This window comes from Myripristis murdjan, chromosome 11 (assembly GCF_902150065.1).
Source record: "Myripristis murdjan chromosome 11, fMyrMur1.1, whole genome shotgun sequence".
Classification (NCBI taxonomy): Eukaryota; Metazoa; Chordata; class Actinopteri; order Holocentriformes; family Holocentridae; genus Myripristis; species Myripristis murdjan.
This window is the reverse complement of record NC_043990.1, coordinates 2,466,563-2,491,003: the sequence shown is the minus strand read 5'-3', so window position 1 is coordinate 2,491,003 and position 24,441 is coordinate 2,466,563. Positions and strand designations below refer to the sequence as shown.

Here is a 24,441-nt window from a genome sequence, read left to right as displayed (position 1 = left end):
CCGCAAAGTGCTGCACATGTGTGTGTGTTCTTGTGTGTGTGTGTGTCCTCAGTGAACTGTATCAGTCCCTGCAGTAGCTTCCAGCTGCAGCAGTCACTTCAGTTTCTGTTCAGTCTGACTGAGGGAGGTTTTTGTACGATGCTTTTTCACTGTGTGAACAGCCACTGACTGTTGATATTGTGTTCACTCTGACAGTAGTAAACTGCTGCATCTTCAGCCTGGACTCCACTGATGGTCAGAGTGAAGTCACTCCCTGATCCACTGCCTGTAAAACGATCTGGAATACCTGATTCTCGAGTATTAGCATAGTAAATGAGGAGTTTAGGAATTTCTCCATCTCTCTGTTGGTACCAGGCTAAAAGGTGGTTGCTGTTATAAACATAAACATTCTGGCTGGTTTTACATGTGATGGTGACGGAGGCTCCCAGAGCAGCCCTCACTGCTCCAGGCTGAGTCACTGTGACCTGGCCTCTGGACTCTGAGGACACACAGACAAAAACACAAAGCAGCGTCATGCTTTTCTCCGCTTCATTTCAGAGGGACGGATCTTCATAGAGGAGAGGACTTTGATTCTCTGGACTTTACCTGTCAAGCAGCAGCAGAGGAGAGTCCAGATGAGGATGGAGCTCAAAGTCATGTTTGGATGAGGAGGATTTCTGGGGCTTCTGTTGTCATGAAGGACAGCTGTCAGTCATCCAGTCTTCAACTCTCAGGACTATAAACTCTCCCAGAGCACTGGAGCATGGTGCTTCTGATGCAAAGTGGCTCTCTATGGAAATGCTCTGACCCACTCCAACAGGGACTCACATTACTCTCATCAGGATGTTGAGAACCTCATTGCTGCTTTTTCAAATTTCTGAAAAAAACCCTAAACTAACACAATAAACCTTTATATTGTTGTACTTTTACACTGACTTTTAAATTCTTTCAACATCATCAAAGAAATAGTTTTACTTTAAAATGTGTTAAAAATCTGATGTTTCCTCTGTTTCCTCTTCTTGAAATAAAGATATATGAACTGATAAACAGATGAAAGTTTTTGAATAGTATCATATATTTGCCCTATCTATTATTTATTATTTGTTTTCTACTATGTAATGTAAAGGTTTTCAGCTCATATCATGTTTGTGTGTTGATGTGCATGAGAGGCTTCTTAAAGGGAAGTGAAACAGTGTGTGAGTGAGTGACTGCTGGAGCATAAAAACCATCTGACAGAAAGTCCTTAAAGCCTGATGCTTCAGGAGCATCAGCTTCTTCTGCAAGCAGCTGACTGCTGCTCCAAGCCTCATCCAGACGGCCCAAAATGTCTCTGCTCTATAGAGGCCTCCAACATCAGGAGTCCGTTTTGCCTTCCCATCATCTTTCTCTCAACACTGCTTCTTCTCTCCATTTCTATCAACATTATTCCCTGAGGTTGACACCGCCCACATAACGCCCACACACTCAAGCCAAGTTTCTGCTGGCCTCCTTCAGTTTCCTCACATCTTCCATATTCAGAGCCTCAACCATAGAGTTCCACCTGTCTGCTTCCCCCTGCATATTCCACCTGTTGTTCTCCTCACAATGTTCTGGTCTTCTCACTGAAATGGACAGAGACCAATCAAACCCACCCACCTCATGTTTATTCATCAGATGTAGCCATCTCTCAATCCATTTGAAAGCCTGGCAAACTGCCTCTCCCTTTAAAGATCTGAGATTCCTGCTCTTTCTGATCTGCTCTTCAGCTCAGAAAGCGCTCACCTAGCTACCTGCCCCTGGTTCCATTCACACTGACGGCAAATCCTCCACGTCCTAAATCAAGCTGCTTCTCCAGCCGTTCCTTCAGCATTGGAGTCACTATTCCAGCTTCTCACCATGGTGTTTCTCAACACATTATCCTCGTCATGAGTCACTTGTCTTCAGCAGTTTTTCTCTGTTGCCGCTCAGATGTGAAAAACCTTCGTTATTCACAGTCACCTCTATCTTCTCAGCAAGGTTTTGGGGGTCCGCTGTTCCCTGGAGGATCATTCAAATAGTTGTGTGTGTTTGCATATGTGTCCTGCCTCTCTGCTCTCCACCCGTTAAGAGGCCAGTGTTGATCAGTGGCTGTCCAGGCCTTTCAGAGCCACTGACACGCCGGCAGCACAATGATGATGTCACAGATTCTCCTGCTGGGCACCCTGGGGCTCCTTGTTCAGGGTGAGACTCTCTTCTGAAAACTTGGCTTCAGGATGCAACCAGCTTTACCACAATCATGTTTTGCTGTGATGGAGAAACACTGAGACCAGCAGCATTCACCTTCTTCCATCTGTTCTCCATGTTAAAGAAATCCTCCTCTTCTGTTTTCATATTCATCATCTTTCTCCAAGCTGTATTTGTCTCAATAACCCTTCTGCTCTTTTGGATATTTTCCAGATTCATCAGGAGAAATCACTGTGACTCAGTCTCCTGGATCTCAGTCTGTTAGTCCAGGACAGACTGTCTCTATCAGATGTAAAGCCAGTACAAGTGTTGGTGGCTGGCTTGCCTGGTACCTTCAGAAACCTGGACAAGCTCCTAAACTCCTGATACATTCTGCTACAAGCCGTCTGTCTGGAGTTTCAAGTCGTTTTAGTGGAAGTAAATCTGGGACTGACTTCACTCTGACCATCAGTGGAGTCCAGGCTGAAGATTCAGGAGTTTACTACTGTCAGCAGGGTAACAGCTCCCCGTTTACACAGTGAAACAACGTCATACAAAAACCTCCCTCAGCTGGTTAGGAACTGATCTGACTCAACAGCTGCAGAGACACTAAAACACTTGAGACTTTGTTAGAAAGACACAAAGTCATAATTTTACAGATTTTATAGGTATAATTGTAATTACATTCATCAGACAAATTGTGTTTATTAAAGGGATTTTTTTTGTCCTTTTTGTTACTGTTATTGCTCATTGACTTTCAGACAAACTCAAACACAGGGCACAAAACAGTACACCACCTGACCAAAGATAATTCATTGCATGGTGTTATAAGATAATTTACATAATTTATAGTAACTCAAACAATTTGTGTATTTTTGAGACTGTCTTCCACCAAAAACAATCCCTTAGGTACAAGCAGCTCATTATGAACCATGGCTTTAACAATAAGCGACCTCTGCCGGTCGTATGTGGTGTGTCAGGAAGTGAGGTGACTTGCCGTAGTATAGCTAGTGAAAAAAATCCATGTTTTGGTAGATGGTTGTTGTGATGGATGGGTCACAATGAAACAGGACTTTCACCTCCGAGATTGGAATTGGATTCCTGCATGAAGCGAGTCTGTGTTCAGTTTGATATTAGCTGTGAAGTAGAGATGTAGATTGCTTCACAAAGCCTGACAAAGACGATCATAACTAACCAGGATCATGAAGGGAATTATCAACTCTGTCAAACCAGTTTTTTTCTCATTTATTTCTGAGCATGTTTGCATGAAAGAGGCAGAGTTTGTAACAAACAGCCAATCACATGCCACATGGACAGATCCAGATTGGACATTTTAGGATGAAATAATATTAAACTACTCATCCCTGGGGTGAAATTACATCACTGCAGCAGAAAAGGTAATTCATCAAGGACTAGGTCATTGAATATAAGAAGAAAACTGAAATTTGCAAAAAATGCAGTAGGAATAGTTGAAAACAACTAGAAAACAATAAATGGCATAGACCATAAAAAGGCTTATTTGTTGGATTACAATATATTGAATATAATTTCATTCTCAGCCAGATACTCTTATGCATGGGCGCAGATGGCACTGGGGACGGGGGGGAAGTGTCCCCTCCAGATTTATAGTGACCCGATCCGTCCCCCTCCCCAAATTGATCAGTATACAATACACCGATTCAAGAAGGTGGAAGGCTGGAGCCTGGAGCAGATCCTTGCCGAGTTGACAAAGCAAGATGTTCAATTTTCCACATAATCCTCGGTTAATAACACTGCACAGCTGATCCATTAACATCCCGGTGTGTACTTCTGTTATCATACACATTGTTATCAGGCGCGGGGGTGGGGGGGCATCTTTCCTCAAAAGCCCCGGATCTTTTTTTATCTTTATTTTTTCTTTTTATCATTATTTTATTATGCTATACGAACAATGTGCATCTTGTGGAGAAGAAGTGGTGTGTCAATTTTCAAACCAATCGGACTTTGCATTTTTTCGTAACTTATCAACATGAATGGACCATGAGCCCAAAGTATGATAATGTAAACAAGCCCTGATAGCTGAGCGGTTAGAGTTTCTGCCTGCCGTGCATAATACCGAGAGTTCAATTCCCGACCCGTCAAAGAGGATATCTGTACCTTAATACATAGTTTTGTTGTTGACTATGACAATAACGTGATTCTTATTATTCTGCCTGTCATTGGCTAGATGAAACACAGTAGCATTTAAGGTTTCTGTAATGTTCATTTCTTTGCTGTTTTTGTGAATTTGCACTTGGGGCCCAGGTCCTGGGTTACAATAGGCCTACAAACGGCAGCCTGTTGCCTGATTTCAGGAAGTAGCTTTGTGGTTGCTGAGCTGTGGTTGTGACACACACACACACACACACACACACACACACACACACACACAAGTATTTACAGCTTGGTCCCCCCCCAGTTCTAAAGTCCTATCTGCGCCCCTGCTCTTATGTATACAGAAAGTCCTGTTTATTGCCAGGGGTCAAACTGCATGAAAATATAACATTATTATTATTATTAATATTTATTATAACATTAATATAACATTATAACATAACATAAATAAAACATTTAAATCTTGATATAATAAATTATCATGGAAAGCAAAGTGATTCTGCTGGTCTGTGCACACATTGCCCTTTGAACACTGTATGTCAGCTCCATTGTCACTTTCATATGAATGCAGAGATTTTGTCCACACCAGGATCCTGTAGGAATGATGACTCATGAGTTAGTGATGCTGTAACAGTTACCTGTTGAGTCTCAACAGATTGTTGAGACTGGACAGTGTAGATTAAAAAAAAACCTCTTAGTTAAGTCAAATGTCATCTAAACATCAGGCAGGTCCTTTATCATCTGATTTATTGGCCTCAGTACTTCAGCCCCCTGTAGAGGCTTTAAACATGAAAGTATTTCAAGCACCAAAAACAGAAATCACACTCATAAGATATCACCGTATGAAGATGATATCATGTTTTATTTTTATAATTGTGAATGATGAATATAATGAAAATGGCTGTATGAGAGAAATTAATGTGTTTTTTTTTCAGTGGTGAAGAAAATAGTTTCACTGGCAAAAATATTGCAAATAAAAGTAATCAATATTGATAATTTTTGAAATAGTTTGATGGCTAGTGATGATATATCAGTTACTTGTTATTAAGTTTTAAAGCCTGAGGCTGATGTCAGTGAATTTGTTGTTTTCAAAGTGAGAGAGCCGTGTCTCTCTACAGTCAGAGGTTTTTGTACGGCGGCTCAATGAGTTTGTATCACTGTGGTACACTTTTGGTGGAGGAACCAGACTGGAGTTTGGAAGTAAGTTTAATTATTTCATGTTCTTACCAATCCGTTAGAAAAAGAATCATTTTTTCATATTATTTGCACTTCATGAAACAACCTGCCGTACTTGATTTTCTGTGTTAATATCTGATTTTAAACCAACAGTGATCTCTAAGTAGTGAAAACAGAGGAGACTTTGAAAAACTGAATCCAAATGTTTGATCAAATTTCTTTATTTTAACAAACTTAAAATGACCTCCAATTAAAGTTGACGGAAACCAGAAGAGAAAGCATTTAATCCAGATTATTTCTTTAAAGTGGCATCTTGAGGGCTTGTAGTTGTTGCTTTCTCTGACAAAGTGAGAGAGCCGTGTCTCTCTACAGTCAGAGGTTTTTGTACAGCGGCTCAATGAGTTTGTATCACTGTGGTGGACTTTTGGTGGAGGAACCAGACTGGAGTTTGGAAGTAAGTTTTTGCTCAAATATTAAATATCATGTAATGTGTTACTGTTGCTGGGTTACTTTTATTCTTATGTGTGTGTTAGTGGTTGGTTTTAATATGTATTTTGTTCATTTCTATCACTTATAGTCACTGTTTTTTCTTGGTACTCAGTACTTCTTTAGACTTTTCATTATAAATTATGAAAAATATTTAAAACTGAACAGCTTCAAAGTTAGAAAAGTTGAATGCAAAGCTTTGGTTCCTTCAGACTGTTTGACCAAACTGATTTTAATTTAGTATTTTTACATGACATGTGAAGCTGAATGAAAACTAATTTGAACTGAGTGGGGATCAGGATTAAAATCTGAAAATGTAGCCAAATTTCTGATTCTTAATTTTATCTCATAATTTATTTTAACACATGGGATGAAAATAATTTGATGCATTACTTTGTTTGTTTGCTGGTTGACATCAGTTTTGATGAACAGAATTTTGTGGCTTGAAAATTATTATGGCTGAAAATGCTCAACAAACATTTATCTCAGTTATAGATGCTCTTGTTCAGATTTCTTTAAAACCGACAATGTATTGTGCATTTACTTTGACTTTTCACAAAAAAAAAAATGAATAAATGAATAATGCTGATAAAACAGTAAATTATTTAAACTATAAAAATTAGATTTTATTACTATTCTTTAAAATATTAATTAATTAATATTAATTATTATTACAAACACACGCCATTATTGATGAGTGATAATTTTTATGGAGCAGCCAAATAATTTTTATTTTTATCTGTTATGTGTATTGATGTATTTGTGTTCATATGAGGACTCTTTCTGTGCTGATGTGCATGAGAGGCTTCTTAAAGGGAAGTGAAACAGGGTGTGAGTGAGTGACTGCTGGAGCATAAAAACCATCTGACAGAAAGTCCTTAAAGGGGAAAATGGACTCTCACACTGTAAAGGTGTCCAACCGCCCGCTGACTGACTGCCAACTGCTTATTTCCCGCCCTCTAAGCTGATTGGTGTTTCCTAGGTGATGCCCCTCCCACCCTGACGGTGCTGCCCCCCTCCAGAGAGGAGCTGCAGCAGGGGAGGGCCACGCTCATGTGCCTGGCCAACAAGGGCTTCCCCTCAGACTGGAGGCTGGCCTGGAAGGTGGACGGCAGCAGCAGCAGCAGCAGCAGCTGGGAGCAGAGCAGGAGCCCCGGGGTGCTGGAGAAGGACGGCCTCTACAGCTGGAGCAGCACCCTGAGGCTCACGGCAGACCAGTGGAAGAATCTGGGCTCTGTCACCTGTGAGGCCACCCAGGGCTCCCAGGCTCCGCAGACCGAGACACTGAGGAGAGACCAGTGTCCCCAGTAACTGACCTGACTCACTGGGACTTCTGCTACTGGTTTCACTCTGCAGCTGCTCTCACTCTGCACTCTGCCTCATGTCTCTCTCTCTCACAAGCATCATTATATCTTCTAATAATAATGTTTTCTTGCTTGCATTCATGTCAGTATTCTCTCCATGTTAAGACAATAAAGATATTTTCACCAAATCAGCTCTGTTTCAATGAACTTCATTACAAGTGCTGAGTTTAGTTCACAGGTTGATGTTAGGCTGGTTATTTCCATTTAGGTGACAGTCATATCAAATATCACACTATCTGTGATTCCTAAAACATATTGAAGTGCCTTTTTCAATAGTTTGCAGCATTTGAAATGACATCAAAACAACCTGTGCAAATTTTACAAGTAATTGTAAATCTAAACAGAGTGAAAAGAATTCTCACAAAGCACAAAATTCTGAATAAAAAAAAAACAAAACAAGCAAACATCCACTATTTTTCACCAAAAATTCAGTGTCTGAATATTAAACAATTCCTGGTTTTTAGATGAAGAAAGCGGACTAACCTTCTTCAGAACAATGGCTTGGGGGAGAATTATATAATACTTGTGTATCATTTTTAAAATACAAATTATAAAACCATTTTTCTCATGTCAGTGATGATATCATCACTGACATCAATGAGTAACTTTTAGCCTGAATGAAGCACACGACGTTCAGTTTGTGGTGTTAGGACTGTATCAATTTCCCCAGTCTTCCCAGTCTTGATGTTGAAAGATCATACAATATGTCAGTATTACAAGTCAGACTTGTAAATATGAATTATCTTTAGTAAAGTGGGAATACAAGTATTTGTTACTTGAGACTTTGTTTCTGTGACAAAGTGTTAATAAATGTTTTATAATGTGAAATGAAATTGCTTGTTTCATATGTGCTAATCATGTGCTTAGAATTGATATTGTGCCTTCATTTCCAGTCCTCTATAGTGTTTTAGTGTCTCTGCAGCTGTTGAGTCAGATCAGTTCCTCTCCAGCTGAGGGAGGTTTTTGTACGAGGCTTTTTCACTGTGTGAACGGCCAGCTGCTACTCTGCTGACAGTAGTAAACTCCTGAATCTTCAGCCTGGACTCCACTGATGGTCAGAGTGAAGTCAGTCCCAGATCCACTTCCACTAAAACGACTTGAAACTCCAGACTGAAGGGTTGTGGCCTTATATATCAGGAGTTTAGGAGCTTGTCCAGGTTTCTGAAGGTACCAGTGGAGCCAGTTACTAACACCTGAACTGGTTTTACATCTGATAGAGACAGTCTGTCCTGGACTAACAGACTGAGATCCAGGAGACTGAGTCAGAGTGATTTCTCCTGATGAATCTGGAAAATATCCAAAAGAGCAGAAGGGTTATTGAGACAAATACAGCTTGGAGAAAGATGATGAATATGAAAACAGAAGAGGAGGATTTCTTTAACATGGAGAACAGATGGAAGAAGGTGAATGCTGCTGGTCTCAGTGTTTCTCCATCACAGCAGAAGATGATTGTGGTAAAGCTGGTTGCATCCTGAAGCCAAGTTTTCAGAAGAGAGTCTCACCCTGAACAAGGAGCCCCAGGGTGCCCAGCAGGAGAATCTGTGACATCATCATTGTGCTGCCGGCGTGTCAGTGGCTCTGAAAGGCCTGGACAGCCACTGATCAACACTGGCCTCTTAACGGGTGGAGAGCAAAGAGGCAGGACACATATGCAAACACACACACACACACACACACACACACACACACAGTGCTGGAGGCATTGACTATTTGAATAATCCTCATGTACATGAGGTTAATGTTATGTTTTAATAAAATGTCGAAGGATGCTATTCAATAAAGTTATTGTTAATTTCTAAAACCTGTCAGTAAAATGCTGTGATCTGCTTTCCATATTCTTATTTTCCTCAGCAGTCTCCTTGTTCTTGCTGCTTATCTGTATTTCAGTGGCTTGGCTTTATTTTCTGATGCTCAGGTTTCCTTCTACAGTCTTCCAGCACATTCTCCTCTTCTGCTCTGACTCAGTGTCTGTACAACAGATGAATTACTGGCTTTTCAGTCCATGTGGAACCAGCACACTTCCCTGCTCACTGTTTGTTCCACATTCTGTTGGAAACCCACTAGCGCCCCCCACAGGTTCAATACTGTCACCTCAATCCCTGTTGTGTGAGTTTGAAGGCCTCTTGATGTTCCTCTCCTTTTCCAATGCGTTCTTTTTATTGTCTCATTTTAGTTGAATGTTTTCTCCATTTCACTCATCCTTACAGAAAACAGTGCTCTTTCAAATGTCAGATAAATCCATGTGTGGTATTCTGCTGAGTCATGACAGCTGTTGTAAATTGGGGCTGTGGGTTGCTCAGTGATTTGAAATGACCAAAACATATCAGGTTGTTGATTAAAGAGTATAATTCCATGGATGTGGAGCATGAAAGCAGTTTTACCCGTTTCAGTTCTGGCAAAGAGAAGCTGCAAGGAGAGCCGCTCAGTAGACCTGGTCCAGTGTGAACCGACTGAGCAGCAACTCACACTGAGACACATTTTTATCTTCCCATTCTGTGTGAAATGCAGAACGGCACAAAATATATATTCTTAGTGTGTCAGGTAACATTTTGTACAACAAAGGCTTTTCAATTCAGTTCTCAGCTCTCTGATTTGGCCTTTTGCACTATCAACAATATGCCAAAACAAGACGTCTCTAATTATAAATATATAGGCATATATTAATATAAACCTTTCTTTTAAAACCAATAACACCCATCATATAACTGAAATTACAATCAGACTTGAGTTTCTTTTATTCTGTGGAGATTCAGTATTCTGCATCCATCATCAGCTGTTTTAAAACTTCTACGTGTGTTTGTTTGCATGTTTATGTGTGTTTGGGTGTATAACTTTATAGACACAGTTAATTTGTAAAGAAAACATTTGCCTCTTTACTTTTGAACGTTTCCTGTCATTAAACAGTTGAACATGTTGATTCAGGTCCAGTCGGCTCTTGTCTCTCTTGCCTTTCCTCTGTCTAAATGAGGCTTCCTGATCCTGCTGACTGAATGATCATCCTGATCTGTTTGGATCCTGACAGTCCAGGGGCCTCATTTATAAAACTTTGTGTAGGATCCATACTAAAAGTGTACGTACACCCAAAAGCTGAAAATGGCATACGCCTAAAAAAATTCAGACTTATAAAACCATGTGTAGCGACTATTATCATAAACAAAGAAATCGCTGAGAGGCTGAGCTTAGGGTGTTTGCTGTTTGTCCAACACGCTGTACAAACAAAATATTCGCTGAGATCAAAAAATACGTTTAACGAGTTTTATTAAAGAATTAGAACAACTTATTGTAACGTGCTCAAAGTATGAAAAAAAAAACAATCACAGCGATCAAAAGCAAAAACAGCGGTCAACAAAAAATACGGCCTCTCCCGTCACTCACCCTCTTTCTTTGTTATATCTCCCGCCGTGCCAGTGCCCAGGTGATTATATTAACTAGGAGGTTACCACCCATATCCCTGTGACCCAGTTACTGTGATATTAAAATAAACAACAAAAAATAACAAAATATAATAACCAAAATAACCCCAATTTAAACCACAAAATTACAGTTCATCATATGTTACTTCATGGCTCCTACACCATGCGTACGCACACCTGCAAGCAATTTCCCTTTATAAATCACAGTCCACCTGAAAGTTTGCGGACAAGATTGCGTCTCATCCTCCGCCCACTACACGCCCACATTCAACCATAAATGGCCAATGCAAAGCACCTCATGAATGTTGATGTATATGTAAATTATCCAGCTGACCAATGGTGTGTTACGGTTAATCATGGCAACCTGGGAGAGAAAGGCGGAAAAAACTGAATTTTACAGATACAGAAATCGAAGTGCCACTGTCACCTGCAGGCTGCAGGTTACAGCGGAAGAGTGCATCAGCACGTCAGGCTTGAATGGTTAGAATTTCCACAATAAGTTTTTTTTTTTTTATTATTGACTTACCAAGACGCCAGCAATTACGCACAGCATATGCCAGCAGTCTGTCCCCTATACGACTATGTGTCACGATGAAGGAGTCACGTGTTGAGCCAGGCCATCGTGCCACTAAATTTGTCAGGTGCATGTTGGGGTCACATATGACTTGCATATTAATGGAAGGCACATGTTTTCTATAAACATACACATTCATTGTCACATGGAGCCCTTATAGCAATATGAGTGCAGTTAATTTGGAAAACCGGACATTGCTGCAAATTGCTTTTTATTTTTGGCCTGTTCTCCCACAGTGTAGGGAAATCTGATATATCGACTGGTCACATTAACAATGCCATCCAAGACGGCAGGCATTATTGCGCTTAGAGCCGACTGCGATATCCCAGACCTATGGATAATGTCACAGAATTATAGCCAAAAGTGGCGAGTGTAACCACGGTATTTATATGTTTACAGCAATTAGACTGCTTGCCTCAGAACTTGTCACAATTTACATTTCAGTCTGCGATATCCACCACCCTGGCATAATTTAAAGACGGAAGTGTGACAGGCGAATGTGCTGCAATTCTTCAATGTCATTTGTGTAATTTGTCTCCAACCAGTGATAATAATTTCATCAGTTACACTCATTAAAATATAGACTTCTCTTTTTTAAAATTGCAAGTTCCTTATATAATAGTTATGGCTCAGTAGCTCCGGCACAAATATCACTGCTGTTTGGAATGTTTGTGATGAAGTGGATTTACAATTAACGTTTGATATAGAGTGTAAATAAACGAATAAGAGACAAATCATGATGCAGTTTGGATTCAATTCACCACATCACTGTCTGCGCCGCCAAATTCCCCTTGTCTCTAAGATGTGCGTAGGCCGTAAGGATGGTTCAGAATTTACGTGAAGGACCGCACATTTTTCCGTCAAGTTTTTCTTTATAAATCACAACCTTTGCGTAGAAAGTGGCGTACGCCAATTTCAGGCCCTGTTTTGTGCATACGCAATGTTTATAAATGAGGCCCCAGATGTTCCAGCAGCAGCGTGGATAAACTGTTTGGATCATTCAGCAGTGGTTTGGGGTTCAGCATCAGGGCAGCTCACTTTGCTCCATGTTGTTGTGCTTTTAATGTTTCTGATTGGGCTTCTTCACTGGAACTGTCCTCTTCATTTGGGGGAACTTTCAGCTTGTTGAGGTGGGAGGTGGCTGTTTGAAGCTCAGAGGGAAAACTGCCACTGACACTATCAACAAGATGATATGTTTTCATAAACTGTGTGTGTGTGTGTGTGTGTGTGTGTGTGTGTGTGTGTCCTCAGTGAACTGTATCAGTCCCTGCAGTAGCTTCCAGCTGCAGCAGTCACTTCAGTTTCTGTTCAGTCTGACTGAGGGAGGTTTTTGTACGACGCTTTTTCACTGTGTGAACACATGCTGACTGTTGATATAGTGGTAACTCTGACAGTAGTAAACTGCTGCATCTTCAGCCTGGACTCCACTGATGGTCAGAGTGAAGTCACTCCCTGATCCACTGCCTGTAAAACGACCTGGAATCCCTGATGCTCGACGATTAGCATAGTAAATTAGCAGTTTAGGAGTTTCTCCATCTCTCTGTTGGTACCAGGCTAAAATATGGGTGCTTCCAGAAACATAAACATTCTGGCTGGTTTTACATGTGATGGTGGCGGAGGCTCCCAGAGCAGCGCTCACTGCTCCAGACTGAGTCACTGTGACCTGGCCTCTGGACTCTGAGGACACACAGACAAAAACACAAAGCAGCGTCATGCTTTTCTCCGCTTCATTTCAGAGGGACGGATCTTCATAGAGGAGAGGACTTTGATTCTCTGGACTTTACCTGTCAAGCAGCAGCAGAGGAGAGTCCAGATGAGGATGGAGCTCAAAGTCATGTTTGGATGAGGAGGATTTCTGGGGCTTCTGTTGTCATGAAGGACAGCTGTCAGTCATCCAGTCTTCAACTCTCAGGACTATAAACTCTCCCAGAGCACTGGAGCATGGTGCTGCTGATGCAAAGTGGCTCTCTATGGAAATGCTCTGACTGACTCCAACAGGGACACACATTACTCTCACCAGGATGTTTCTAAATGTGTACATTTATTTAATATTATATATGATGGGTCCTTTTTTCCAGACTTCTGCATAACAACCATGATATCAGTTTATTTTTACTTTGACTTTTCTTTCAACAAATTTTAAAAAAGTAATTTAAAATGTGTTAAAAATCAGATTTTCCTCTATTTCAGCCCCACTTTTGAAAATAAAATATATATATTCAGTGATATAGAAAAGAAAGTTGAATATTTGCTCTATTCATTTCCAGTGTAATGTAAAGGTTTTCAGCTCCTATCATGTTTGTGTGCTGATGTGCATGAGAGGCTTCTTAAAGGGAAGTGAAACAGTGTGTGAGTGAGTGACTGCTGGAGCATAAAAACCATCTAACAGAAACTCCTTAAAGCCTGATGCTTCAGGAGCATCAGCTTCTTCTCCAAGCAGCTGACTGCTGCTCCAAGCCTCATCCAGACGGCCCAAAATGTCTATGCTCTATAGAGGCCTCCAACATCAGGAGTCCGTTTTGCCTTCCCATCATCTTTCTCTCAACACTGCTTCTTCTCTCCATTTCTATCAACATTATTCCCTGAGGTTGACACCACCCACATAACGCCCACACACTCAAGCCAAGTTTCTGCTGGCCTCCTTCACTTTTCTCACATCTTCCATATTCAGAGCCTCAACCATAGACTTCCACCTGTCTGCTTCCCCCTGCATATTCCACCTGTTGTTCTCCTCACAATGTTCTCATCTTCTCACTGAAATGGACAGAGACCAATCAAACCCACCCACCTCATGTTTATTCATCAGATGTATCCGTCTCTCAGTCCATCTGAAAGCCTGGCAAACTGCCTCTCCCTTTAAAGATCTGAGATTCCTGCTCTTTCTGATCTGCTCTTCAGCTCAGAAAGCGCTCACCTAGCTACCTGCCCCTGGTTCCATTCACACTGACGGCAAATCCTCCACGTCCTAAATCAAGCTGCTTCTCCAGCCGTTCCTTCAGCATTGGAGTCACTATTCCAGCTTCTCACCATGGTGTTTCTCAACACATTATCCTCGTCATGAGTCACTTGTCTTCAGCAGTTTTTCTCTGTTGCCGCTCAGATGTGAAAGACCTTTGTTATTCACAGTCACCTCTATCTTCTCAGCAAGGTTTTGGGGGTCCGCTGTTCCCTGGAGGATCATTCAAATAGTTGTGTGTGTTTGCATATGTGTCCTGCCTCTCTGCTCTCCACCCATTAAGAGGCCAGTGTTGATCAGTGGCTGTCCAGGCCTTTCACAGCCACTGACACGCCGGCAGCACAATGATGATGTCACAGATTCTCCTGCTGGGCACCCTGGGGCTCCTTGTTCAGGGTGAGACTCTCTTCTGAAAACTTGGCTTCAGGATGCAACCAGCTTTACCACAATCATCTTCTGCTGTGATGGAGAAACACTGAGACCAGCAGCATTCACCTTCTTCCATCTGTTCTCCATGTTAAAGAAATCCTCCTCTTCTGTTTTCATATTCATCATCTTTCTCCAAGCTGTATTTGTCTCAATAACCCTTCTGCTCTTTTGGATATTTTCCAGATTCAACAGGAGAAATCACTGTGACTCAGTCTCCTGGATCTCAGTCTGTTAGTCCAGGACAGACTGTCTCTATCAGATGTAAAGCCAGTACAAGTGTTGGCTGGCTCCAGTGGTACCTTCAGAAACCTGGAGAAGCTCCTAAACTCCTGATATATTCTGCTACAACCCGTCAGTCTGGAGTTTCAAGTCGTTTTAGTGGAAGTGAATCTGGGACTGACTTCACTCTGACCATCAGTGGAGTCCAGGCTGAAGATGCAGGAGTTTACTACTGTCAGCAGAGTGACAGCACACCGTTCACACAGTGAAACAACGTCGTACAAAAACCTCCCTCAGCTGGAGAGGAACTGATCTGACTCAACAGCTGCAGAGACACTGAAACACTTGAGACTTTGTCCTTCTTGCTTGTACTTATGCAAGTATATTTTTCAGAGAGATTTTTTGAAAGTAGTACTTTATTCACAGTGTTTATGGTTGGTCAAAGGAATTAATACACTTATTCTTGGTATTTTTCAGACAATTTATTGCATCGTGTTGTAAGATCATCTCCATAATCTATTTTACGGATCCTGAAACAATTTGTCATCTTCCACCAAATAAAGACCTCACAGGTTGTTTGTACAAGCAGCTAATTACAACCCATACTTAACTATAGATTCAGAGTTAAGTGACCTCCTCTGCTCATTTAAATAACAATAAGGATTGTTGAATGTTAGGAGCCGCCTCTGTCCTGTCTCTGTCTGTATGTGTTTTCCCCTCCCCTTGTGTTTCTATTGTCAGTCTTTCCCTCTAGGCTGGGCGTGGTTGACTCATTGGATTCTTCCCACTCACCTGTTCCCTCACACGCACCTGGATCTCATCCTGATAATCATCTCCACCACTCTGCAGCCTATTTAACCCCGGTTCAGCTCTCTATTCTTTGCCCATTCGTCCTGTACCATGCGTGGTAACATCCCGGCTCCTACTTCTGATTTTTGCGCTGCTCTGTTGTAACCTATTTTGACTCTTTTGCTCTGCCTCTAGACCCTGCCTGCCCCTCCGTGCCCTGAGGTCGCCTTTCCGAGGAGACCTCGTCATCTTTTTGTTGTTGTGTTGTGCCTCATTCAATTGTATTAAAGGACTTTGTTTTTTCAACCGAATACCACATTGTGGGTTCAGTTCCTCCGAAGCTCAGGCTTAACAGTTGAATAGATCATCCCTACACAGAACCCTCAACATGGCAACCAGCGTTCGATCCCCATGTGAAGCAAGTCCTCTATTCTTTTGCAGGTGTTTCTGCGTGTTATTGTCACCATCAGGGTGGGAATTATACCACGGCCACAACAGCCATAGCCGTCATTGCCCCTCGCTCTGGCCGTAGTGCCCTGAAAATAATTGTACCCTTCACGGCCAATTTAGCTGGTGTGCCCCACGCACAGGTTATCATGGATGCAAGAAAATCCAGAGGGGAAAAAAAGCGAATCCGGACCCAAAATGAACTGAATTTCTGCTCATGTTGGTGGCTTTAAAGCAACACAATGTTTTGCATGCATATACAACCATTATACAACACATAGATCCAACCAAGCAATGTGATTGGTCAATCAGACGTTTAGAATGTGCAAAAATTAGCATGACAGAACGGCTAACTGTGCTCAAATGAAAAATACCTCATCACTGAAAATATTACTCCGTCTATATCTTATTGCCCGAGTCTGTGTGGTTTCCATGACAACATGAAACGTTTCACTGTTACCTGCATCAAAAGCCGCTGTCAACTTTGTTCACCTGCATAATGGACCGTTTTGTTGTCAATTTTGATTTCTTTGGCGACCTAAGTTTAGATAAATGGCTGAACGAGGAAGACAAGACAGAAGAGAAAAAAGCCGAGATATGTGAGAGTGACGAGAGAAGAGCTGGATCAGCTGGAGAGGTCAGGAAATGAAGCCGGTACAGCCCGGTCAATGTCTTGGGCCATCAAATGTCTACAAGACTACCTGACAAACACCGGGCAAACAGCTGATTTCTCAACTGTAAGGAACGAAGAGCTAAACAAGATCTTCCATGAATTTTATTTAAAAAAAATTTTTTTTTTAGCTTTAATTTCTATAATAAAGAGAACGAAATGCCTCAGCAGTATCAGAACCATGGACAGTACCCACTGAGGCAGATCCAGCACCACGGACAGTACCTGCTGAGGCAGAGTCAGCACCACAGACAGTACCTGCTGATGCAGGGTCAGCACCACGGACAGTACCTGCTGAGGCAGGTTCAGCACCACGGACAGTGCCTGCTGAAGCAGGTTCAGCACCACGGACAGTGCCTGCTGAGGCAGATTCAGCACCACAGACAGTACCCACTGAGGCAGAGTCAGCACCACGGACAGTGCCTGCTGAGGCAGATTCAGCACCACAGACAGTACTTGTAAGATTTTCCACAGAGATGTGCGGCTGTAACTTTGTTCTTGTTATTAATGTGTTAATGTTATCAGTTATTAATTAGCCTATTAATCGTTATTTATTTGTTTAGTCTTTATGAGTAGCCTTGGCCATTGATTTAATTAATTTGTCAATTTGTTTGCATCTGTACACTGAAATGAACATTTGATAAATCCACACATCAGTGAAAACTGTCGTCTTTATTTCAGAGGTAAATTGATAATAACCTGAAAAGGTGATTAGCAAAAACCCTGAAAGGTGGGGTTGAAATTATATAACTCTGTTCAGCTTTACTGTTACTACTTACTTTTTTTTTTACTTTTGCTGCTCAGCCACATTAATCAGAGCTGATGTTAAACTGGAATGACACCCCCCCAGCTGAAATAAAACATCTGCCAGTGAGTTTATGAAAAGGCAGATGTTTGTTCTGGCACCGACACTGGAAAGCAGTAGCCTATTATAGCGAACCCCAGCCAGACAACGGTGAAGCTTACAGATGTTTCAGGAAGCCTTTATTTATGTTCAGCCATCATCCTTATTTTGAACACAAATCTATTTCTCCTTCCTTCACATCCTTCTTCTTTCAACAGTGTAAGAGCTAAAGGACAGATAAATTAAATGAAATGAGCTCTTACAAAATAAATAAATATAACCTGTATGCCTTATAACCATATATTTCAGCATTAATCAAAATTTCACATGACATTTAACATATAACATTTGCCATAAACACATAGAAAAGACTCAAAGGCTATTATTAGCTTAACATCAACACCATGAGGCCAAATACACGCACCCACTCCACAGAGGCTAATATTAGCATGACCAGGGCATAAAATTAACACCCGCCAAGTGCCAATGGCGGCGAAAAAAAAAATAGTTTGCCGTGTAAAACAAAAACACACACCAGCCAGTGGCTGATAGAAAATTTTGAATTGCATGTGAGTTTTCTGGGCTATTTTGACTAAGAAGCGCAGCTCTCAACCACACTAACAATAGGCCTACTAGCCAGAAGTAGGGCGGGGGCGGGACTTGGGTGCTGACAGTGAGGCGCTCCATGTACCGTCCAAAGTGAGCGTCGTTAGCCTACAGTGACGCACTGCAGCCCACAGCATGGGCCGCAGGTTCATGAAGCCCGGGGAAGACAGCAAAGATGTCTCTTAAAGCGATGATGTCGGAGCCGACAAGATTCGGCACGCCTACTTTAAATATCAATATCTTCTAGACTGTTTATGACATACATAAACTAAATGTCAGAAACCGGATAAACGGAGCTTTGCATCTATATACAGTGCCATTACGGTAACTCCGTAGGACTACTGACACAGCAGACTGGCTAAGGTACTGCTTTTTTATAATGCTCAAACCAAAACCTGTCAAACTCAGATTATAGAATTATTTGCAGGCAGTGATGTGAAACACACACAGAGGAGAAAAAACTAACAAACAAAAAAACCTCTGAACAGCACACACTGTATGTTCTTAACCAAACCGAAGGATATTGCTAATCATTTGAATAATTATTTCATTAATAAAACTGATAAGCTAAAAAGTACTGCAAAGCATAATAAAACAGACCTCGCAGATAGATTAATAGACCAAATTATGGAAGGTAAAGAATGTAATTTTGATTTTAAGACTGTTAAAGTTTCCAAGGTTGAGTTATTGTTAATGGATTGCAAGAATAAGTCACCTAGGGTTGATTTTCTTGATGGAAACCTATTGTTGTTATAGTGGCCCCAGTGATAACGCATGTTATTAATTTATGTTTAACTAAAAATATATGGCCACAGGGTTGAAAAATAGCAAAGATAATACCAATTCCAAAAAAACAAAAAGTTGCAGTTTTCTGAGACAAATAGTCGACCTATAAGTTTGTTTCCAATTTTGAGTAATATTATGGCAAAAATTGTGTATGAGCAGATTCAGTCATATTTTTCGAATAATAGTTTATTTACTGAATTTCAACATGCTTATAGGGAAAAATCCTCCACAGCAACAGCTGTGACCCAAATATTAGATGACTGGTGTAATGAAATCACACAAAAGAAAATGATAGGAGCTGTTTTCCTGGATTTTTCGGCAGCATTTGATATTCTTGACCACAAATTATTGTTACCAAAACTGAAATGTTATGGGTTTTCATCAGCATTATTGTTAACTATTGCAAGTTATTTGAGTGAAAGAGGACAAATGGTTTATTTTAATGGAAGTGAGTCAGAACTTAAGTCCAAAATGGAGTGCCGCAAGGAAGTTGCCTTGGACTCATGACTTAGCGATGTGGCTACAGTTACCATAGCAACCCAGATTGTTGAGCCTCAACACTGTAGATTAAAAAACCTCTCAGTTCAGCCAAATGTTGTCTTCTCTTGATATAAACATCAGGCATGTCCTTTGTCATCTGTTTTATTGGCCTCAGTACTTCAGCCCCCTGTAGAGGCTTTAAACACACATGAAAGAATTTCAAGCACATAAATCAGAAGTCACACTCATATAATATCACCGTATGCTGATGATATCATGTTTTACTTTTATAATTGTGAACGATGAAAATCATGAAAATGGGTATGAGGGAAATCATTGTGTTTTATTTCACTGGTGAAGAAATCAGTTTCACTGCCAAAAAATATTAAAAATAACTATAATAAATACTGATCATTTTTGACATAGTTTGATGGCTAGTGATAATATATCAATCAGTTGTATCAAGTTTTAAAACCGGAGGCTGATCTCAGTGAGTTTGTTGTTTTCAAAGTGAGAGAGCCGTGTCTCTCTACAGTCAGAGGTTTTTGTACGGCGGCTCAATGAGTTTGTATCACTGTGGTACACTTTTGGTGGAGGAACCAGACTGGAGTTTGGAAGTAAGTTTAATTATTTCATGTTCTTATCAATCCATTGGAAAAATATTGTCATATTTTTCATATTTTCTGCACTTCATGAAACAAACTGCTGCAGTTGACTTTCCTTGTTAATATCTGATTTTAAACCAATAGTGATCTCTAAGTAGTGAAATCAGAGGAGACTTTGAAAAACTGAATCCAAATGATCGATCAAATTTCTTTAATTTGAGGTCATTTTATGTTTATTAAAATGATGTTAACTGGAACCAGAAGAGAAAGCATTTATTCCAGATTATTTCTTTAAAGTGGCATCTTGAGGGCTTGTAGTTGTTGCTTTCTCTGACAAAGTGAGAGAGCCGTGTCTCTCTACAGTCAGAGGTTTTTGTACGGCGGCTCAATGAGTTTGTATCACTGTGGTGGACTTTTGGTGGAGGAACCAGACTGGATGTTGGAAGTAAGTTTCTGCACAAATATTAAATATCATGTAATGTGTTACTGCTGCTGGGTTACTATTAGTCTTCTGTGTGAGTGTTTGTGGCTGGTTTTAATGTGTATTTTGTTAATTTCCATCACTTATAGTCACTGTTTTTTCTTGCCTGTTTTTCTCCTTAACCCTCCTATTCTGTTCATTTTGGGCTAACACTGATGAGGTTCCCGGTCACATGTGACCGGTAACATTATATTTGATTATAAATCCACTATGATACATATTATCACCTAATGTTGTGTTAGATCTTTTTATCAACTTCTGCTCTTGTGAAAATGACAGGTTTTGAACTTCTATTTGCTATGTATGTGCTGTAGGCCTAATTTACCTGAGATCATACCATTCGTTTTTTAGGGAAAAAAACATTATATAGATATTATTTTGACTATAACAAATACTCAGATGAAACATATTGTAGTATTTATCACAGAGTACTTCATTTCAATGTTTTCCAAGGACACTGTTTTGAAAACATTTCAATTTTCTAAATAGTGGCAAAAAAATAGCATCTTTTGTGTTCCCGTCAGCATTGACCAGTATGATTTAGCTAGTCATCCTCATGACATTTTCACATGGAAGCTGACCGTTCCTCTCAGGTGGGGATGAGGTCCAGGAAAAATGACCATTTTTGGACCGAAAGGTGACCACAACTTCAGCTGGGTCTTCTTCCTGACACCTGACACCTGACAGGTGTCAGGTGTCAGGTGTTGGCAGTTCCCGTGGTAGGTTCCCGTGAGGGTTGCCATGGAAGCCAAAAAGGGGCAAAGTTGTGTGTGTCTGTGTGTGTCTGTGTCCATGTGTGTGTGTGTTTGTGTGTGTGTGTGTGTGTGTGTGTGTGCCTGCTCAAAGACACCTACATGTTGGGGTGTGGGAAAGAAGTCTGAGAGATACTTTCCCGTGGGGGTTGCCATGGAAGCCAGAAAGGGTTATAAGGTGTGTGTGTGTGTGTGTGTGTGTGTGTGTGTGTGTGTGTGTGCCTGCTCAAAGACACCTACATGTTGGGGTGTGGGAAAGAAGTCTGAGAGATACTTTCCCGTGGGGGTTGCCATGGAAGCCAGAAAGGGGTATAAGGTGTGTGTGTGTGTGTGTGTGTGTGTGTGTGTATGTGTGTGTGTGTGTGTGTGTGTGTGTGTGTGTGTGCCTGCTCAAAGACACCTACATGTTGGGGTGTGGGAAAGAAGTCTGAGAAATACTTTCCCGTGGGGGTTGCCATGGAAGCCAGAAAGGGGTATAAGGTGTGTGTGTGTGTGTGTGTGTGTGTGTGTGTGTGTGTGTGTGCGCCTGCTCAAAGACACCTACATGTTGGGGTGTGGGAAAGAAGTCTGAGAGATACTTTCCCGTGGGGGTTGCCATGGAAGCCAGAAAGGGTTATAAGGTGTGTGTGTGTGTGTATGTGTGTGTGTGTGTGTGTGTGTGTGTGTGTGTGTGTGTGTGTGTGCGCCTGCTCAAAGACACCTACATGTTGGGGTGTGGGAAAGAAGTCTGAGAGATACTTTCCCGTGGGGGTTGCCATTAACCACTTAGTTTGACTCAGTACTTCTTGAGACTTTTCATTGTAAATTGTGAAAAATGTTTAAAACTGACCAGCTTCAAAGTTAGAAAAGTTGAATACAAAGCTTTGTTTCCTCAGACTGTTTAACCAAACTGATTTTAATTTAGTATTTTTACATGACATGTGAAGCTAATTGAAAACTAATTTGAACCGAGTGGGGATCAGGATTAAAATCTGAAAATGTAGCCAAATTACAGATTCTTAATTTCATGTCATATATTTTTTAACACATGGGATGAAAATAATTTGATACATTACTTTGTGTGTTTGCTGGCTGAAATCAGTTTTGATGAACAGAATTTTGTGGCTTGAGAATAATTATGGCTGAAAATGATCAACAAACATTTATTTCAGTTATAGATGCTCTTGATCAGATTTCAGACACTAATGTATTGTGCATTGACTTTGACTTTTAACAAAAAAATAATTAATGCTGATAAAACTGTAAATTATTTGAGTTTATTTCTATTCTTTAGAATATTTAAGGACACACACGATTATTGATGAGTGATAATTTTTATGTAGTAGCCAAATAATTTAAATTTTTATCTGTTATGTTTGCTGATGTATTTGTGTTCATATGAGGACTCTTTCTGTGCTGATGTGCATGAGAGGCTTCTTAAAGGGAAGTGAAACAGGGTGTGAGTGAGTGACTGCTGGAGCATAAAAACCATCTGACAGAAAGTCCTTAAAGGGGAAAATGGACTCTCACACAGTAAAGGTGTCCAACCGCCCGCTGACTGACTGCCAGCTGCTTATTTCCTGCCCTCTAAGCTGATTGGTGTCTCCTAGGTGACGCCCGACCCACCCTGACGGTGCTGCCCCCCTCCAGAGAGGAGCTGCAGCAGGGGAAGGCCACGCTCATGTGCCTCGCCAACAAGGGCTTCCCCTCAGATTGGAGGCTGGCCTGGAAGGTGGACGGCAGCAGCAGCAGCAGCTGGGAGCAGAGCAGGAGCCCCGGGGTGCTGGAGAAGGACGGCCTCTACAGCTGGAGCAGCACCCTGAGGCTCACTGCAGACCAGTGGAGGAAGCTGGGCTCTGTCACCTGTGAGGCTACCCAGGGCTCCCAGTCTGCGCAGACCGAGACACTGAGGAGAGACCAGTGTCCCCAGTAACTGACCTGACTCACTGGGACTTCTGCTACTGGTTTCACTCTGCAGCTGCTCTCACTCTGCACTCTGCCTCATCTCTCTCTCTCTCTCTCTCTCTCTCTCTCTCTCTCTTTCTCTCTCTCTCTCTCTCTCTCTCTCTCTCTCTCTCACATTAAATCTTTAAATAATCATTTTTCTTACTGTAATGCTGATATTCTATATATGTTAAAATAATAATAAAAAATCATTTTACCAAATAAGTTATGTCCTTTGTCCTGATCGACACTGATATTAAAACACGGGGATGGAGGAGTGGATTTTAGGTTCAGCTGGCACACAAACTGTAAGATTTCCAAATGTAAATGAGGGTGTCAAACTTCAGGAAAGCCTCATGCTTCCCAGGTAAAGTAGTGATTAGGCCAAGCATCTTTCAACTGCTTTGTTACTGCTTTTATTTCTGGAGAAAACTTGCTCTCATTGTTCACATTATTTACAATTATAGAAATAAAAAAAATGTATCATCAGCATATGGGAATGAGTGCTAGTTTGAACAATGACCTAAATTTAAAGCAATGGCACTATTATTCTTGACCTCACGCTGTTTGCAGAAGTCACACAGCATAATCAAGGATCCTTTCCACCCTGCCCACCACCTTTTTGAACTTTTGCCATCTGGCAGAAGATACACATCGATCAAAACATGCACCACACGATTCTGGAACAGTTTTTATCCCACAGCCATTAGCACACTGAACAGTGACACAACACTAACGTAACATGTAATCTGTTTAAGAGATATTTTATTGCACTATTGGTATTATCCTCAGCATATATTGTTACTGATGTGTATGTGACGTTTTGCTGTGTGGTCAGTGAATGGATGTTGATGTGTGGGGGATAAGCTGTTTGGGGGTCGGCATCAGGGCAGCTCACTTGGCTCCATGTTGTTGTGCTTTGAATGTTTCTGATTGGGCTTCTTCACTGGAACTGTCTTCTTCATTTGGGGGAACTTTCAGCTTGTTGAGGTGGGAGGTGGCTGTTTGAAGCTCAGAGGGAAAACTGACACTGACACTATCAACAAGATGATATGTTCTCATCAACCATGTGTCTCTCTCTCTGTGTGTGTGTGTGTGTGTGTGTGTGTGTGTGAACTGTATCAGTCCCTGCAGTAGCTTCCAGCTGC

General features: G+C 41.2%; 5 gene segments (V, D, J or C); 2 read left to right on the top strand and 3 right to left on the bottom strand.

Moving 5' to 3' along the window:
- Positions 1-146: 146 nt before the first annotated feature.
- Positions 147-637, bottom strand: LOC115367907 (immunoglobulin kappa variable 4-1-like). The segment is given in 2 exon segments: positions 147-478; positions 586-637. Coding segments are annotated over 2 exon segments (384 nt in total).
- A 1,489-nt stretch (positions 638-2,126) lies between these two features.
- Positions 2,127-7,447, top strand: LOC115367541 (Ig kappa chain V region Mem5-like). The segment is given in 5 exon segments: positions 2,127-2,178; positions 2,395-2,676; positions 3,824-3,838; positions 5,458-5,493; positions 6,938-7,447. Coding segments are annotated over 5 exon segments (714 nt in total).
- An 850-nt stretch (positions 7,448-8,297) lies between these two features.
- LOC115367557 (Ig kappa chain V region 3381-like) lies at positions 8,298-8,873 on the bottom strand. The segment is given in 2 exon segments: positions 8,298-8,605; positions 8,822-8,873. Coding segments are annotated over 2 exon segments (360 nt in total).
- Positions 8,874-12,641: 3,768 nt separating this feature from the next.
- On the bottom strand, positions 12,642-13,142 carry LOC115367553 (immunoglobulin kappa variable 4-1-like). The segment is given in 2 exon segments: positions 12,642-12,983; positions 13,091-13,142. Coding segments are annotated over 2 exon segments (384 nt in total).
- A 1,464-nt stretch (positions 13,143-14,606) lies between these two features.
- On the top strand, positions 14,607-23,282 carry LOC115367540 (Ig kappa chain V-III region MOPC 321-like). The segment is given in 4 exon segments: positions 14,607-14,658; positions 14,875-15,166; positions 20,545-20,582; positions 22,960-23,282. Coding segments are annotated over 4 exon segments (705 nt in total).
- Positions 23,283-24,441: the final 1,159 nt, after the last annotated feature.